Source organism: Hyperolius riggenbachi, chromosome 7 (genome assembly GCF_040937935.1).
Source record: "Hyperolius riggenbachi isolate aHypRig1 chromosome 7, aHypRig1.pri, whole genome shotgun sequence".
Lineage (NCBI taxonomy): Eukaryota > Metazoa > Chordata > Amphibia > Anura > Hyperoliidae > Hyperolius > Hyperolius riggenbachi.
In genome coordinates, this window is record NC_090652.1 from 152,844,189 (window position 1) to 152,862,298 (window position 18,110).

General features: G+C 43.3%; 1 protein-coding gene across 1 annotated transcript; it reads left to right on the forward strand.

The window, feature by feature from the left end:
* Positions 1 to 565: 565 nt before the first annotated feature.
* On the forward strand, positions 566 to 4,782 carry LOC137526113 (piggyBac transposable element-derived protein 4-like). Its single transcript, XM_068247332.1, has 2 exons — positions 566 to 1,780; positions 4,681 to 4,782. Exons 1-2 carry the CDS (start codon positions 566 to 568, stop codon positions 4,780 to 4,782), a joined length of 1,317 nt encoding a protein of 438 aa, XP_068103433.1.
* The last annotated feature ends 13,328 nt before the right edge of the window (positions 4,783 to 18,110 follow it).

Below are 18,110 nucleotides of genomic sequence, written 5' to 3' on the forward strand. Positions count from 1 at the left end.
ATCTATTCGTCCAGCATGTCACTCACCCCCCACTGCTGATAGCGGCGGTTTCCGCCTGTTTTCGCCGTCTCCCGGTCGTTCTGTGTCCCTCTGCCGCCTTCTGAGTCTCCCCCAGCTGCAGTAATCCTCCATGTCCCTGGCAAAATGAAGCCTTCCGTCTTCCAGTTCCCGAGTGATGCTCTGTGTGCGCCACCTACTGGCAGGCGCACATATTACATCACAAAATGAATGAATGAATTCAAAAGTGTTTATTATTAGATCCAAAATACAAACACCTGTATTTGAATCTAATACCAACAAGTATAAATAGCTTGGCAGTTATTCCCCTCATTCTCTTTTCAGAATCCCAGAGTCCAGTGCTAGTTGTTTTCAGCTCAGCTCCTGTGATTTCTGTGCTTTGATTTGCTTATTTGCTGCTTTCTGCCTTAGATTTATTCAGAGTTGCGATATAGTCGTTCTAACGACTGCTGTAATTTCTGGTCGTCTTTGCTGCAGATTTTTTTTTTTTGGTCGCTGTCCTTTGGTTGACATTTGACCGCTGGTTGACCTTTGGCTGACTGCTATCATGGCCTCGAGTTCCAGAAGGCATCTCTCTGACCAAGCACTCCTGGACATCTTGGATGAGAGTGACAGTGATGTGGAGTCCGTGGTGGATTCGACTGACAGCGGTATGCCAGGAGACCTGTCATCGGCATCCGAGACTACCAGTGAGAGCGACAGAGAATGCTCGGCTAGTGTGGTGCGTACCTGGTGCGAGATGGGCTGTCTGACTCAGGAACCACCCCCTAGGTTCCCTTTCACTGGGTCACCTGGACAGAAGTGGGAGTGTGACCACAGCCCCCTGGCCTACATGGAACTTTTCTTGCCTGAAGAGGTGATTGACATGATTGTGCAGGAGACCAATCGCTACGCAGAGCAGCAGCTGGCTGCTCCTTTTAGCAGGTTCTCCAGGACCAGGAAATGGGAACCTGTCACCAGCGAGGATATCTGGCAGTTCCTGGGCCTCATTATCCTCCAAGGAGTGGTGGGAAAGCCGCTCCAGAAGTGGAACTGGTCCACAAATCGAATCCTGGCCACACCGTTCTTTGGGTCCGTGATGCCGGAGTACCGGTTCTCCCTCATCATGAAGTTCTTGCATTTCAGCAACAATGTGGAGTTTGATGAGGCCACCCACCCTGCACCCAAGCTAAAAAAGATTTGGGAGCTGTACCAGCGGATCATGTCCAATTTCAGGACCACCTACACACTAGAGCGTGATATCACAGTCGATGAGTCTCTCATGGCCTATAAAGGTAGGCTCAGCTGGATTCAATTTATTGCATCTAAGGGGGCACGCTTTGGGGTCAAGAGTTTCATGTTGTGCGAGTCAATATCCGGATACATCTGGAACTCCGTCATCTATACAGGGAAAGGCACCAAGTTTGACCCCAAGTATAGTGCTTACGGCCTGGCAACTTCATCGGTGCTCACACTCATTGATCCGTTCCTGGATAAAGGATACTGTTTGACGACGGATAACTTTTACACCTCGCCAGAACTGTACGAGTACCTGTTACACAAAACAGACGCTTATGGCACTGTGAGGGCTTGCCGCCGCCAAATGCCACCCACATTTTCTAGCAAAAAATTAAAAACTGGAGAAATTGTGGCCTGGCAGAAGGGCAAGGTCATGGCGCTGCGGTGGCGCGATAAAAAGGACGTGTGCCTTCTAAGCACAGTACACAATGCTGCTACGGTCCTCACAATGACCAGAGGTGGAAAGGAGGTCCAGAAACCCCAGGTAGTGCTGGACTACAACCACACCATGGGGGGGGGGGGGGGGGGTGGACCGAGCTGACCAGGCACTTACATTCTATCCTGCGATCCGTAAGCAGCAGAAAAAATATTACAAAAAAATTTTCCGCCACCTTGAACAGTGGCTGTGGAACTCTTTTGTTCTCTATAAAAAATGGTGTGACAGAATTATGCCACACCATGACTTCGTGTGGCAAATCTGTGAGGCAATATTCCTGAAATATCCCCCACCACAGGCAAGTAGAGTGGGACGGCGGGCATCCTATGTTGTGAACCCCGAACGACTCACTGGGCGCCATTTTCCGGAGTTGCTGCCATCGACTGCAAAGGAGCAACATCCTGCTAGAAGGTGTGTGGTGTGCTCTTCAAAGACTGATGGGGAGGGTAAAAAAGTCCGTAGAGAGACCCCGTACAATTGCCCGGACTGTGATGTGGCACTGTGTGTGGTGCCGTGCTTCAAAGAGTACCACACAAGAGAGGTGTTCTAAACACTGTATAACACTGTGTAAAAAGTATTTTTTCTTTCCGCATTATATTTTGATCTTTTTTCTGCATCATACTGGAGATGGATTTTTCTGTTTGTAATTATTAAAGTGAATTTATTTTTTACTATCATTTAAGTGCCTGACACTTTTATTAGTATTATTGATAGATAGATAGATAGATAGATAGATAGATAGATTGTATAATGTATACCAGACCTCTGATTAACACATTTTGGTAAGTTGCAGAAAAAAATTCAAGAAAATTAATTGTACCACTTTTTGCACAGAAATCCCTGGGAAATTGAACGCCAGGGAGGTTAAGTCCCACCAGAGGTTCTCAATCAGATTTAAGTCTGATGACTGCAATGGCCACTCCAAAATGTTCCAGTCTTTAATCTGCAACCATGCTCTAGTGGACTTGGAGGTATGCATGGGATTATTGTCCTGTTGAAAGGCCCAACTTCTCCCAAGCCTTAGGTTTGTGACAGACTGCATCACAGCACACGCTGAAGCTTCCCTGTACCTGCAGAAGGAAAACAGCCCCAAAGCATGATTGACCCCCACCATGCTTCACAGTAGGCAAGGTTGAATCTTCTTATTCTTTGGAGACAGCAAGTGGGTGTGCCTGGGAGTTCTGGCATGGAAGCCTTCATTATGCAGTGTGCGCCTTATTGTCTGAGCTGAAACTTCAGTACCCGCATCTGACAAATCTTTTTTCAGTTCCTCATCAGTCACACGGGGACTTTTCTCCACTTTGCGCTTCAGGTAGCGCACGGCAGTCAAAGTTAGCATCTTCTTTCTGCCATGACCAGGTAGCGTTTCAACAGTGCCCTTTGCCTTGAATTTGCGAATGATGCTTTCTGTGGTGTCTCTTGGTATGTTTAACCCCTTTGCAATCTTCTTATAGCCATTGCCCTTCCTGTGAAGAGAAATCACCTCTTCTCTTGTCTTCCTGGACCATTCTCTTGACTTCACATTTTTGTATCACACCAGTAAATGTCTAGAAGGAGCTGAGTATGACAGTCATTTTAAATCTGCCTAATTGGTGCTTATTATGCTTGATTGCTGCTCATTAACATCCACACTTGAATGAACCTCTGTTCTTAAAGAGACTCTGAAGCGAGAATAAATCTCGCTTCAGAGCTCATAAATAGCAGGGGCACGTGTGCCCCTGCTAAAACGCCGCTATCCCGCGGCTAAACGGGGGTCCCTTCACCCCCAACCCACCCCCCGCAAAAGTGTGTCGTGAAAAAGTCGCTGGCTGTCTCTTCCTGGAGGCAGGGCTAACGGCTGCAGCCCTGCCTCCAGTCGCGTCTGTCAGCGGCGCATCGCCGCCTCTCCCCCGCCCCTCTCAGTGAAGGAAGACAGAGGGGCGGGGGAGAGGCGGAGATACGCGCTGACAGACGCGCGTGGGGCAGGGCTGCGGCGGTTAGCCCTGCCCCAACCAGGAAGCGCTCCCCCGGTGTATCGAGGGGGATTTGGGGGTGAAGGGACCCCGTTAAGCCGCGCTATAGCGGCGTTTTAGCAGGGGCACACATGCCCCTGCTATTTATGAGGTCTGAAGCGAGATTTATTCTCGCTTCAGACTCTCTTTAAGAGTGATAGTCTTTAAGGGGTTGAATAATTTTGTCAATGAAGAAATCACACACAAAAAAAAAATTTAATACTGCATTACAAAAACAATTGATGTCATTTTAGTTGCATTTGGTTTTTTAAAAAGTCCTTGTAAGATTTCATTCTAAACACAATTACAAATGTACACTAAATTCCCTAAAACCCTTTACAGCATTAGGCTGAATAATTTTGAAAACAACTGTAGGCCCCGGTCCTGTTGAACCAACTGTTGCTTGAAAAAATGTATAAATCCAGCCATATTTATCCAGCAAATCAACCCAAATAAGAAATTATAAATTACTGTTTTTTTTGGACTGTAAGAATGGCTTTTTCTCCCCCAAAAGTGGGGGAAAAAAGTTGCTGCACCTTATAGTCTAAATGCAAGGAGATCCTGACTTGTGAACGCCTGCCAATACAAACTTCCAACCCGCCGCAATGTCGGGGACTCCCTGTACAGTGCCCATGCAGAGGACACAGGGGGACAGACTGAGGACACAGGGACACAAAGGGGCATAGATGAGGACGCGAGCAGGACATAAGAGGTACAAGGGGGCATGAGGTACAAAGGGGGCATAATCCACAAGATGCCCCTTCACCATGGATGCACCAGGTTTAGTATATATACTTTTTTCCCCTGGTTTTTGTCCTCTAAACCTAGGTGCATCTTATGGTCAGGAGCGTCTTATAGTCCTAAAAATACGGTATCTATCTGGAATATAATCACTGCAAGATGGAAAGACTTATTTTTTATTCATCCATTTTTTTACTTATCCATTTTTTATTTTAGTTTATGTTTTTCTACATTAAGAACTGTAATCTGCAGCGCTTATCTCTGGATTATAACCACAAGTGTATGAAAGGTTACTATAGCGAAGAGGGAGGACTCTAGAGGGGGCGTGAGGATGCATAAGCTGAGGAAGGCAGGCGGTGGGGCAGCTCTGAAGAAGAGGGGCATACCCCTTGAAACATTAGCGCCCTACGCAATACGCAACGGGGACATCACTGGAGGATTTCCGGAATCAGCACGGAGCGCAAGGTCCTATGCCGGTTTACACCAACGAAAGACGGCAGCTTTTTACAAGCGGACCAGCCCCGCAGAATGCCACTTGCCCGTTAATCTCTTTGCACCTTGCTAGCTGGCCAGCAAAAACAGCAGATTGAGATGACTTCTCCGGAATCGCTATTAAGTGCCCAGAAGGAGGGTATCGTATATGTACAGTGGCTTGCAAAATTATTCTGCCCCATTGAAGTTTTCCACATTTTGTCACATTACTGCCACAAACATAAATCAATTTTATTGGAATTCCACATGAAAGACTAATACAAAGTGGTGTACACGTGAGAAGTGGAACGAAAAGCATACATGATCCCAAACATTTTTTACAAATGAATAACTGCAAGGTGGGGTGTGCGTAATTATTCAGCCCCCTGAGTCAATATTTTGTAGAACCACCTTTTGCTGCAATTAGAGCTGCCAGTCTTTTAGGGTATGTCTCTACCAGCTTTGCACATCTAGAGACTGAAATCCTTGCCCATTCTTCTTTGCAAAACAGCTCCAGCTCAGTCAGATTAGATGGACAGCGTTTGTGAACAGCAGTTTTCAGATCTTGCCACAGATTCTCGATTGAATTTAGATCTGGACTTTGACTGGGCCATTCTAACACATGGATAGGTTTTGTTTTAGACCATTCCATTGTTGCCCTGGCTTTATGTTTAAGGTCGTTGTCCTGCTGGAAGGTGAACCTCCGCCCCAGTCTCAAGTTTTTTGCAGACTCCAAGAGGTTTTCTTCCAAGATTGTGCTGTATTTGGCTCCATCAATCTTCCCATCAACTCTGACCAGCTTCCCTGTCCCTGCTGAAGAGAAGCACCCCCAGAGCATGATGCTGCCAACACCATATTTGACAGTGGGGATGGTGTGTTCAGAGTGATGTGCAGTGTTAGTATTCCGGCACACATAGCGTTTTTCATTTTGGCCAAAAAATTCCATTTTGGTCTCATCTGACCAGAGCACCTTTTTGCACGTGTTTACTGTGTCCCCCCCCCGTGGCTTGTGGCAAATTGCAAACGGGACTTCTTACGCTTTCCTGTTAACAATGGCTTTCTTCTTGCCACTCTTCCATAAAGGCCAACTTGTGCAGTGACTTCAAGGGGGCTGAATACTTTTGCAAGCCACTGTATATTTATATAAAGTAAAATGACTTTAACTCTAAGTAATGCTATGTGTAGCTTTGATATTCTAATACTAGGACACAGATATACATTTCAATAACATTCTGCAATAGCCCCCTCAAAGGAAATTCAGAATTTTAGGACTTGGACTAAGGCTCAGTGCACACCAAAAACCTCTAGCAGATCTGCAAAACGCTAGAGGTTTTTGAAGCAGATTTCAGAGCGATTCTAGGCATGTTTTCTAAACATGCCTAGTGTTTTTTTGGAGCATTTTTGTGTAGCACATTTCAAATATTGTTACAGTAAAACTGGTACTGATCAGCTTCTGTAACAAAAACGTCCAGAAAACACCTCTAATCTAGCGTTTTTTCCACTTTCCTATCCTTTAACATTGAGGCAGAAACGCCTCAGAAATCTAAAAAATGCTGCAGCCCCCAAGTTTGCATTTGTGGAAAAAACGACCCGCTCTGGTGTGCACCAGCCCATTCCCTTTCATTAGCCAAGCAGTTTTCCCCCTGCAAGCCTTTTAAAAAACGCTCCAGAACCGCTCTGGTGTGCACCAGCCCTAAGAGTGATCTAAATATACAAGTAAAGTCATCTGCAATGTGTCGGGAAATGACAAACACATTAGGGTGTAAAATGAATGGGCTCTTTTCTATTTAACTTTCATTGTGAAGGTTTCAGATTGGTGATGTGCAAGTCAAGTTTATAGAGGTTAGACAACATAAGAACAAAGAAATTATACTGAATGCTGAGTTTTACACAGCAAAAGTTAGTGTTACAGAAAGGCAGACCAGAAGCTTAGTTTAATTGAGAATGCAAGAAAAAATGGTCTGTGTGTCTGTAGGAGACAAAGCATATTTTTATATGCTTCAAATCGCCATAAAACGTCAATGCCCACTGGATTTGGGTTCTTGGTTCAGATAAAACAGAGTTGCTTTTCAGCACTTTTCAAAAACGAAAAAACAATTTAGTTTTTGTGTCTGATTATTAAAATGTCTTTCTTATGGTGCCCATAAACTATAAAATAAAACGTTTAATTTTCCCGTTTATTTGATCTAAATGATCGAATCGAATGAAAGTTGAAAATATTTATTTTTTTTATCAAGAAAGTCAAACGATTATCCCGTTTTTTCGAGAACAATCTGATTGGACATGCTGGAAAAATCTTTATATTCGATCTGACGGAATAATCGAACTAAATTATGTAATCGAAAAAAAATGAAAAATTGTACCATGTACGGACACCTTTAGAGGTAAGCCATTTTTTTATATTTATTACATCCATGGTTATTTTTTAGCGTGCCTTCTCCCGCCCAATGATATTAATCCTAAAATAAACAAGTTGCAAGTGCAAAACATGAATGTACTATACTGTCTTCTGTAAACACAACCATTTATAACTTCAAGATGAGAAATAGGGCCCGATCCGATTCACTTTTTTCTCCTTGGTTTTCTTTAAGATGATATTTTCATATTGTAACTAAAATGCCATTTAAACCATCAGCAAGCAAGAACATATTCAAAAAATTTTCTACTTTAGGAATATTAAAAATGTTGATAGCACTTTTTCACCTACTAGTTGGTACTTTTTCAGATGATGAAAAACTGAAAAATTATTTCCTACGAGAGAATGTGAATTGGATCTGGCCAGTTTATTATTATTATTTTTTTTTTTTACAGAAGATACAGTATAATAGAGGCGTTATGATATGGACCTATCAAAAGGGTTTTTATTTTGTTTTCTTCTCTTTTCTCTGTGGGATGCTAGATAATATTACATTATTATCATTTATCGTGCGCTGTACAATGTGGAAAATATACAACAATGGGGAGCATAGATACAAGAGCAGTTCAACATACCTTACAAGCAGGACAACCAGTGATACAAGTACGAATACACATAACTGATGTATAGTTTGAATAACCTCAACTAATACTGATAGATGTTCATTTGATAATTTCCACTGAAAAAGGAAACACAAGGTGGGGGGTGGGGTCCCTGCCCTTGCGAACATACAATCTAGAGGGTAGTGGAGTAGTAGAGGGCACTGTGGGAGTAGAGGAAGGGGATAGTAGATGAGGCAGTGAACTTTCGATGATGGCTATACCAATTTATAAACTTGTATGAAAAGATGTGTCTTGAGAGTACGGTTGAAATTTTTCAGGCTTGAAGCATGACGGTCGGATAGGCTGTGGTAGACAGCTGCAAAGGATGATTAGTCCTGGATGAGAAAGTGAGAGGAAGTGACTAAGATCGACAACAAAAGGGTCTCTTGGGTGGAGCAAAATTTCCGGGGTGGATGATATCTGGAGATCAAAAAGGAAATGTATGGAGATCATAATCTATGTAGAGTTTTGTATGAAAGTGTTAGGAGTTTGAACAGGATCCTTTGGGTGATTGGTAGCCAATGGAGGGATTGGTAGAGAAGGGCAGCATCAGAGTAGCTGGAAGAGAGGTGCATAAGATGAGCAGCAGAGTTCAACAGTGACTGGAGAGGTACGAGTCTTTTTTTCGTAGGCCACAGAGTAGGGTATTACAGTAATCAAGACGAGATAATTAGAGCATGTACAAGCATTTTAGTAGCCGCTTGTATAAGGAAGGGATGAATTCTGGAGATATTTTTGAGATGGAAGTAGCAGGATGTTGTTAATGTGTTAATATGTGGTTGAAATGAGAGCTCAGAATCCAGTCACCTCCATACAGCGAGCTTTAGGAGTTGAGGCTATTGGGGTATTTTCTACATTAATTGTAACTATAGGTGTAGAAGCAGAGAGAGATGAAGTTTCACAAGTGCTGTTTTGTTTATGTTAAGCTTGAGGGAACAGGATGACATGAATGCAGAAATAGCAGACAGACTGTTAGGAACTCAAGATAATAGTGTAGAGGTCAGGAGCTGAGAGATAGATTTTGGTGCCATGAGCGTAGAGGTGATACTGGAAAACAAAAGAGCGTTTCAATGATCCCAGGCCATGAGTATAGATGGAAAAAAAAAAAGAGAGGTCCTAGAATGGAGCCTTGTAGTACATCAACAGATAGTGAGCATGGACTGCATAGCGGAGGATTTAGGAGGTGCAGGAGGAAGTGATCAACCTGAAGGGAGCTGGGTATATAATTTTTTTTTATCCCCGTCTCAGGTACACTTTAAATTGCCAATTGCAGTGCAAATTCTTGCAAGCATTGGGATAAAGCATGCCACCACTGGACCCTAAAACAATGTGTTCTTTGGAGAGTTGACTCATGTGTGAAACTCTCAAATCACAGTTAATAATGTAATCTGAAGGCTATAAGAAAGTTTGGAGGTCTGTAGTTACTGAAACTGTCTAAAGTTGTCAACTTTAGCACAATGTACACTTCAGTATGTGCTGACCCCACTCTAATTTTATGTGGCTTTCAACTTTGGACAATATTATACTCCCAACTTTGTGAGAATAGCCTGGAGATGGCTTCTTTGTGCGTCTACTTGATCATGCACCACTGCACAAACCAAGGACCACTAAAACATGAATGAGCAAGTTTGGTTTGAAGGAGCTTGCCTGGCTCACATAGAGCCCTGACCTCAACAGAACTGACAGAACACATTTGGGACGATTTAGAGTGGATTGCAAGCCAGGCCTTCTCGCCCAACATCAGTGCCTGACCTCACAAAATGCTCTTCTGAAAAAATGGTCAAATATTCCCATAAACACACCCCTAAACTTTGTGGAAAGCCTTTCCCAAACATTAAGTTGTTATAGCTGCAAAGCGTGAGCCAACTCAATATTAAAGCCTTTGGATTAAGAATGGCATGTTATTCAAGTTCACATGTGTAAAGGCAGGGGTCCTAATATGTTTGGCAATATAGTGGATTTTTTCCAGTCCTTTGCTTCTGTACTCCGTTTATATTCACTTACCAACCTGATTGTTTATAGAATTTGCCTTGATCTGATTGGGGACATATGGACTTTGTAATTACATCTCTACTGAGGACTAACCTGCCCAGGCTTTTTCTTTCTTTATATAATTGTTACAAAAAAATCAAGCCTTTCCTTTATTATGAGAATGAAAGACACAACATTTTCACAGCCAATGTGGACTAAGTGACTTTTAGGCCTCCATCACATGGGAAATAGCAGACACTTGGGCAGCTCAGCCACGTATACGCTGACTTTGCTTTTGCAGCCATGCTCAGATGTTACTCCGTTCAAAGGTGGCCTCTCCACTGCCCATGCTGAACGCTAGCAAGTTAACTGCCAGTGTTCAAGTCAAAAGCAGCTCACAGGCAGTGTTAAAAAAAAACCCTTGGTGCTTTGTACACACAACTAATACCTTTTGCTAAACTGACCAAAGTTGAGATTCATCCTAGAGTACGAAATTATTTAATTTGGTGGATAGTTAAAATGTTTTTTTTTAAGTTGCAAACAAAGACATAAAAAAAAAAAAGTTTAAAATATAGAGCAAAGTGTGTGCTGATGATATACTGTGTGGTGTCTATGCTTGTTATAGGGGAGAAAGAATGGTGTGCTTGTTATAGGGGAGAAAGAATGGTTACACTTGTTATGGTGGTGGAGGGGCAATGACACTTGATACAGTGGGTTGCAGAAGTATTCGGCCCCCTTGAAGTTTTCCACATTTTGTAACATTACTGGCACAAACATGAATCAATTTTATTGGAATTCCACGTGAAAGACCAATACAAAGTGGTGTACACATGAGAAGTGGAACGAAAATCATATATGATTCCAAACATTTTTTACAAATAAATAACTGCAAAGTGGGCTGTGCATAATTATTCAGCTCCCTGAGTCAATACTTTGTAGAACCACCTTTTGCTGCAATTACAGCTGCCAGTCTTTTAGGGTATGTCTCTACCATCTTTGCACATCTAGAGACTGAAATCCTTGCCCATTCTTATTTGCAAAACAGCTCCAGCTCAGTCAGATTAGATTTCGGTTGGTATGGAAGAAGATGGGGGTGTTTGTTACATAATGAAAATATAAGTAAACTACATGGTCCTGGAAGAAAATCTACATCAGGGAAATTAGTGGGGAGGACAGGACACAGCTACAGTACACCAGGACATTTCTGGTGAAAACAGGTTGGCCGACTTTCAGCTACACCTGCCATTGGTTCTGAGGCACTGTAGTACTCCACCTTGCCACTTTTCCAAGATGGGTATTTTAATGAGAGAGAGAGAGAGAGAGAGAGAGAGAGAGAGAGAGAGAGAGAGAGAGAGAGAATACCATTTACGGGGTAGACACAGCTTGAAGGTCTAAGGACTTGTAAAGAAAAGTGCCAAAGGAGGTTAGATAACATAACTGACAGGTGATTTGCCACAGCAAAAGCCACTTTCGAGACAGAAATTTGTAAGCAAACAAAAACATGAACAGAAAGCAGAAACCCAGATGAATGCTGCAGAATCTCCACTGTGATTATAACTCATAATGTTTTGGCTTCACATCAAGTAAACAGATGAAGTGTGACTTACTGGAGATGCTTTCCACACTATATACAGGAAAAAATATATCCAGCTTCTCTAATGCAGAGCATACACTTTGACATTTAATCTAATTATGGGGAAATTATTAAAACTAATAGCATTAGTATGACACAACAATTGCTGATTTTCCTAATGAGCCCTGTCATGTCAGAAAATAATTTCAGATGCAGAATTAGTTACTCTTAAAACAAGCAGCAGGAATTGTGTAATACATGTGTCTATGTAATGGAAAATGATCCACTCTTTATATAGAAAGAAAACAAGACACTGGAAAGTACATTAACCCATATAGACCAATGAAAATTAATTCTATTCAGTTGGTATGCACTTTGCACCTGGCAATCCCTAACTAAATAACACCGTATCTAATCTTTCAAGTCAGTTATACATTTTCTATTTTTATGGGCCAGCTAGAGTGGACATTGTTTTTACTACCTTCATGGGTCCATGGGAGTCAACACTGGCCTATGACACAATGGGCCCGATCCAATTCACACTTTCTCCTATGTGATATTTTTACATTATAAATAAAATGCCTTCTTTAGCCACCAGCAAGCAAGATAAATGCTCAGAATAATTTTGACAGGACTTTTTCACCTACTTTTTGAATTGCAGGGTGTGAAAGTTACCATATTTTTCAGATAAGACACACCTAGGTTTAGTGGGCAAAAATCGGGGGGGGGGGGGGGGGGGGGGAAATAACAAAACCTGATGAAAGGGCATCTTGTGGACCTCCACCACTCTCCAAACTGTGTCTCTAAGCTACACTACCCAGCTATACTAACCCCTGCTTGCCACCACCAGCTACTCTCCATACTCCTATCTACACTCACTACGAATGCCCTCACCTTTCCAGCGGTGCACTTCGCACCTCCACTTGTGTGCCCTCAGAAGTGTCGATGAGTTGGGTGTTTTAAATTTAGCTTTCGGGGTCATGTGATGGGGCATGTACTGTCTCCCAATTCTTTAGCTCATTGTAGTGTTTACAGCGGTCATGTGATGAGTGCCCATAGTATCTCCTTAGTCGAGCCATAAACTCATACAGAACAGCATGAGAATTCCTTTCAATCCAACGGCATCTCCCACCTGCAGGAGAAGGAAGAGCTGTGGCAACTCAATTGTCTGTGTACATCGATAAGGTCTGGAAGGAAGAACAGCATGCTTTAGCTACAAGTCATAGAGCAGGGGAGCGAAGGAGGTCTGGAGTTGGGAGCACACTGGCATAAAGCATCTTCTGCTGGCAGATGCCTGCCAGCCTGGATGACACAGCCAGGGAAGAAAGCCAAGATGCAGAAAGAAGTGGGCAGGTTGTGGGGAGCCTATGAGCAGCTGCAGCTCAGTTCCTCCAAGCAGTTTAATTTCATGATTCCTCCAAAGCTCTGCCCTAAGTGTTTGACGTATTTGCAACTTATTGCGGATAGAGTCAATTCATAGTGTAAGCAATTTATCAGGGGCAATCGTGCATTTAGTGTGAAAATGTTAAGATTATAATTGTGTATTTATATAGTGATTATATCTTTCTCAGTGCTTTACAGAAGCCATAGTCATGCCACTAAATGTTGCACAGCAGGGGTGCGTGGCCTGGATGTAGAGCTGAGTGGACGCGTGGTGTGAGAGCTCCGCTGCCTTCATGCTTTATTATAAAGTTGCTGGATTTTACCTGCAAACATGCATCCTGACCTTCCTATACCTGCTCCTAACAACCCTAGTGCTGCGCTGGCTGACTGGACCGAACCTCCAAGCGACGGCTGCGAAGTAATTGAACCCGGCACCTCTGACTGGGACCAGAGCCCTGGGCCATCCAGGACTCTTCTTTCCTCCCCACGCTTCCATCCGTATAGCCTACCGATGGCTCAGCGGTCTACGACCAACAAAGAGAAAGACCGAGGGGAAAAACCTTGTGTATCCGACTATCCTCCTGAGACCCCTAACGCCTCTAAGAGGAACAAACAGGACCAAGTGGTATCCCCTCCTGATGATGCAGAGGAATTAGAGGCCTCCCCGCCCTACGTTGAGGCCTTGATGGAAGCCATAAAGAACTGCCAAACAACCTTAACTTTAAAACTGGAACATGTGGAAGCGGGGATGGGACTACGGAGACAAGACATGTCCAAATTCAGGGACCGTATCACCGCAGTAGAGCGGCGCACCTCTGATGCGGAAGACCGGCTGGGAGAGCATGATGCCGCCATTCCTGACATGAAAACTAGGCTCAAAACACTGGAAGAGAGAGCAGAAGATTCGGAGAACAGAAATCGCCAAAGCAATATCAGGCTCCTGGGATTGCCGGAAGGTACTGAGGGGAGAGATGTACCTACTTACGTGGAGACCCTTTTAAAACAACTGCTCCCTGCAGACACCTTCTCTCCATTCTTTACAATTGAAAGAGTACATCGAATGCCCAGCAAAATGGGCCCTCCAGGGAAGCCACCACGAGCTCTTATTTTTAAAGTTCTGCACTACAAAGACAGGGACATCTCGTCAAGTGGGAGACCTTAAGCTGGAAAACACCCGCATTATGCTCTTCCCGGACTTTACCGCTGCTACCCAGAAGATGAGAAAATCTTTTATTAAAGCCAAAGAAAAACTTAGGGAACGTGGCATCCAGTATGCCATGTTGTTCCCTGCCAAACTCCGAATTCACAACACGGCGAAAAAACTCACTTCTTTGAAACTGCGGAGGATGTTTTTACCTGGCTGGACTCTCTTCCAGCACTACAATAAATAACCGTTTCTCCTTTTGCTGCAGCAGAAAGTGTAAGTAATGTGTTCACCTAAGAACTTTATTTTTTATCATCTGTTTTTATAATCCACCGTTGTGGATATATTATATGCGCATAAAACTACCTGAACATGCCTCCTAAATGGCCGATCTCCACCTTATGTGCCCCTATGACAATACATTCTCCTTTTGCTGATGAGGGTTTTATTTTTTCATGCCCTGTGGACTGTTGTATTGCCCCTTGCTCTACGCTGACTTTATAATGAACATTGAGCATAATGCTGCTGCTTTTTACAATATGGCGATGGCTTCTAGATATTACCCGCGTGTGAAAAGACTGAACTTTCCTGAACTTCATCATAAAATGGCCGAGAGGGTTATCCGCCGGACTGCTGCGTTGTAATATTTGCCCACATCTTCTGCTGCTTCTTTTGCTATCATATTCTTCACATCAGATATAGGTGTTAGAGCTTAATAACTGCATGAATTTTCTCTATGTATATAATATTAGCTGTAATGTATGTACGGTAGATATGCTCCATATGCTTTGCATAATATAAGATGGGGGCGTGTCCTTCCTTATGGCGGGCTACGCTACGGCGCTCTCACACTTCTGGCGCTTGCAGCATTTAAATCATCTCTTTTGTTTCTTAACCTCTACGCCTAATGCTATACCTTATGACTCCTCCTGAGGCTGGATCCGCTTGTCGTGGGGAAGAGACGTGAACCCCATTGCTAAAGCACAGGCATTTTAATGTGAATATTACAAATTATTATACTGCTTACTTTTTAGTCCCCTTCACAGAACATGCGGCTGGAGCCGCTTGCTGCGGTGACCCAAGGAGATGTGGATGTGGCCCGCCGATCTCGGTTACTTCACCACCTCTCCTTACCTTTTCCCCCGTAACAAAACAGAGAAGAAAAGTTCATGCTGCTGTACCTAATTTATGCTCGGAGATAGTCCCCTCAGGAGGGAAAGAGCAGCTATAATTTAATTCTACTGCGGCTCCTGCTACTTTCATGGCTGCCTCTCGGGTGATGACGGCTAAAACTGGGAACTAGGTCATGTATCTATTTACATTTATTCATCGATATTACTGACTATAGTATGTTCAGGTTTCTGTGTTTCATTATAATTGCAACGTTCAAAGTTATAACCCCCAATGTATGTTGGGGTGAAATTAGCAGCGGAGCTCACACGGAGGACAAGAAGTTGACAGGCCCCGGTTGAACTCCCTGGAAGATAGCAAGTATTATAAGTCTTTCTACACTGTTGGTAGTTAGATAAGGAAGGAGAGGGGAACTTTACTAAGGGTTAAGGGATCAAGGCAGATTCAAGTTGGGTGAAGATGCAGGGAGGGGGGTTTTTCGGTTCTAAGGGTAAGGAAATATTGTACACTTTCCGAGGTATCACTGTCCCTCTCATAGATGCAATACTACCAAGAAATTATACTCAGATCATTGCTTTCTCCATAAATGGCACCTAAACGCGAGCAGATTAGCTGTTTAATTTGGAATGTCAGAGGATTAAACTCCTCTTTCAAGAGATCACTGGTATTTAATTATATCAAGAAATACTCACCTCATTCGGTCATCCTTTTAGAGACACATCTCCATGGCAGCAAAACACTTACACTCAAGAAACCCTGGGTGGGACATTATTACACACTCATCATACTCAAGAGGGGTCACTATTTTGTTAGGAAGAATCTTCCCTTCCACTTAGTAGATCTCAAAATTGATGATTTGGGTAGATTTGTCCTAATTCATGGGAAATTTCACGAAACCAAAATGGTAATCGTGGGCTTATATAACCCTCCTCCAGGTACCGCAAACCTTCTCAATGACCTGGCACAGTTATCGCTCAGTTATTCTACTCCTCACTGCTTCTTCCTAGGCGACTATAATATGGTCCCCTCTACTCTAACAGATCGCTTACACTCTAAAACACCCAATTCCACAGCTCTTATGGATTGGGCACAAGCATACTCGCTAACCGACATATGGAGATGGAAATACCCAGATGATCCCGGCTATACATGCCATTCTGCCTCACATCACACACTGTCCAGAATAGACTTGGCCTTTGCCTCACCCTCTGCACAACAATTAGTGCACGATCTCACTTTACTACCCCGAGGTATATCAGACCACACTCCGCTCCTACTCACCTTAGACTTAGGTAGGTCAACATCCAACATAATATGGAGATTATCCCCACATTGGCTTTTAGAGCCTAGAGTGAAATACTTAGTCCAAGATAGAATGAAAGAATATCATTCCCTAAACCACGCACCGGTTCCCCCCCTGGTCACCTGGGATGCATATAAGTCAGTTATACGAGGAGCATATATATCTAGTATAGCGGAAGAAAACCATCAATCCAATATTATTCTTACTAACATTGAAGAAAAAACCAAACGAGCTGAACAAGAGTATGTAGCAAATCCGACCCCTCAAACATATCAAATATGACAATCGCAACTCCTATCCCTCTCTAGTAAGCAAATCGATAACACCAAACAGGACTCTTTGAGCATGGAGATCGCACAGGGAAGCTACTTGCCTGCTTAACCAAACAAGACACTCTCAGTACACAAATCGCAACGCTAAAAATAGATGATGGGAAAGCAATCACACACCCAGGGGACATCAACCAGACTTTTTGCTCATACTACCAGAGATTATATACCTCAACCGTGTCGAAAGGCCCCGGCTGAAATTGATACTTACTTACAGAATATCCTCCTTCCCTCTCTTGATATAGATGAAATTAACTCGCTCGAAGCAGACATTTCACTTCTTGAAGTGACCCAAGCTATACTCTCTCTCAGAAAAGGGAAGGCCCCTGGTCTTGATGGGCTGCCATCAGAGCTGTACTGTATTCCACATACAAGGGCCAATTTGCGTCTCAATTGCTTACTGTCACAGACTGCAAGGCCAGTCTGCGGGTGGGTTAATCGATCAGTCAGAAATCCTCTCACACTGTCATTTTGTCCATCATGAAGCGTAAACCCGACTTCGCAGTTGATAAACTGACTAATGGAGGGAGCGTTCGGACACGAACGGATTCACCACACACATACAATTCAAAGATCTGCCACCAAGCGAGTTACACAGCCCGCTACTGTAATTATACTAGGACTTTGAGAACGCTCTATTAACCCTTAGCAGTATGCAGGAACCTGGGTCAGATCGTTATATCTGGGCCGGGTTCTCGCATACAGGTTATAAATGTATACTTCTATTAAACACAGGGTAGCGAGTTCAGGAGAATAGGTACGATTGTGTATGTTCAGCAACAGGTCATAACCGCTAAACGATTTTTAAAACGTTTAATACCAAAAATGCATTACATACAGTTATATACACCAATTAACATATACACACAGAGCTTAAAAATAAAAAGGAATAAAATCAGAAAATTCTTACTTAGTTAGCTGAGCAGTCCATTTGAAGAATGAAGAAAAATAGTCCAGTTTAAAAGTAGGCATTCAGGTTAAGAGTCCTTTGAACACAGCATGCGCCGATTCTCCTTGAGCACATGCTTGGACTTTCCTGGTCGATGAAATTTGGAGAACCGCGCAGGTTTGGTCCCGCCCCACTTTTATAGGACTTGAGTCTTGGGGCTGTCACTACCTGGAAAGTAGGTGTGTTTAAGGTGGGTTTACCTCCTAATCAGCAGGTTGCCGCCCCCCAGACTCAGAGCAAGAAATGTACCGATTATTAATAATCTGTGTAACTCCGCCCCAGATTGGCGCATGCAAATCCGAGACTATATTCATACGCGGCTTGCGACCCTGTATCAAACGAGGCTATACATGCCTATTCTATTGCATTAGCTC

Coding starts and splice junctions, on each gene's coding strand:
- LOC137526113 (XM_068247332.1), top strand. CDS start 566: ATGGCCTCGAGTTCCAGAAGGCATCTCTCTGACCAAGCACTCCTGGAC. Junction 1,781..4,680: donor AGGAGGTCCAGAAACCCCAG/GTAGTGCTGGAC, acceptor TTTTTATTTTAG/TTTATGTTTTTCTACATTAA.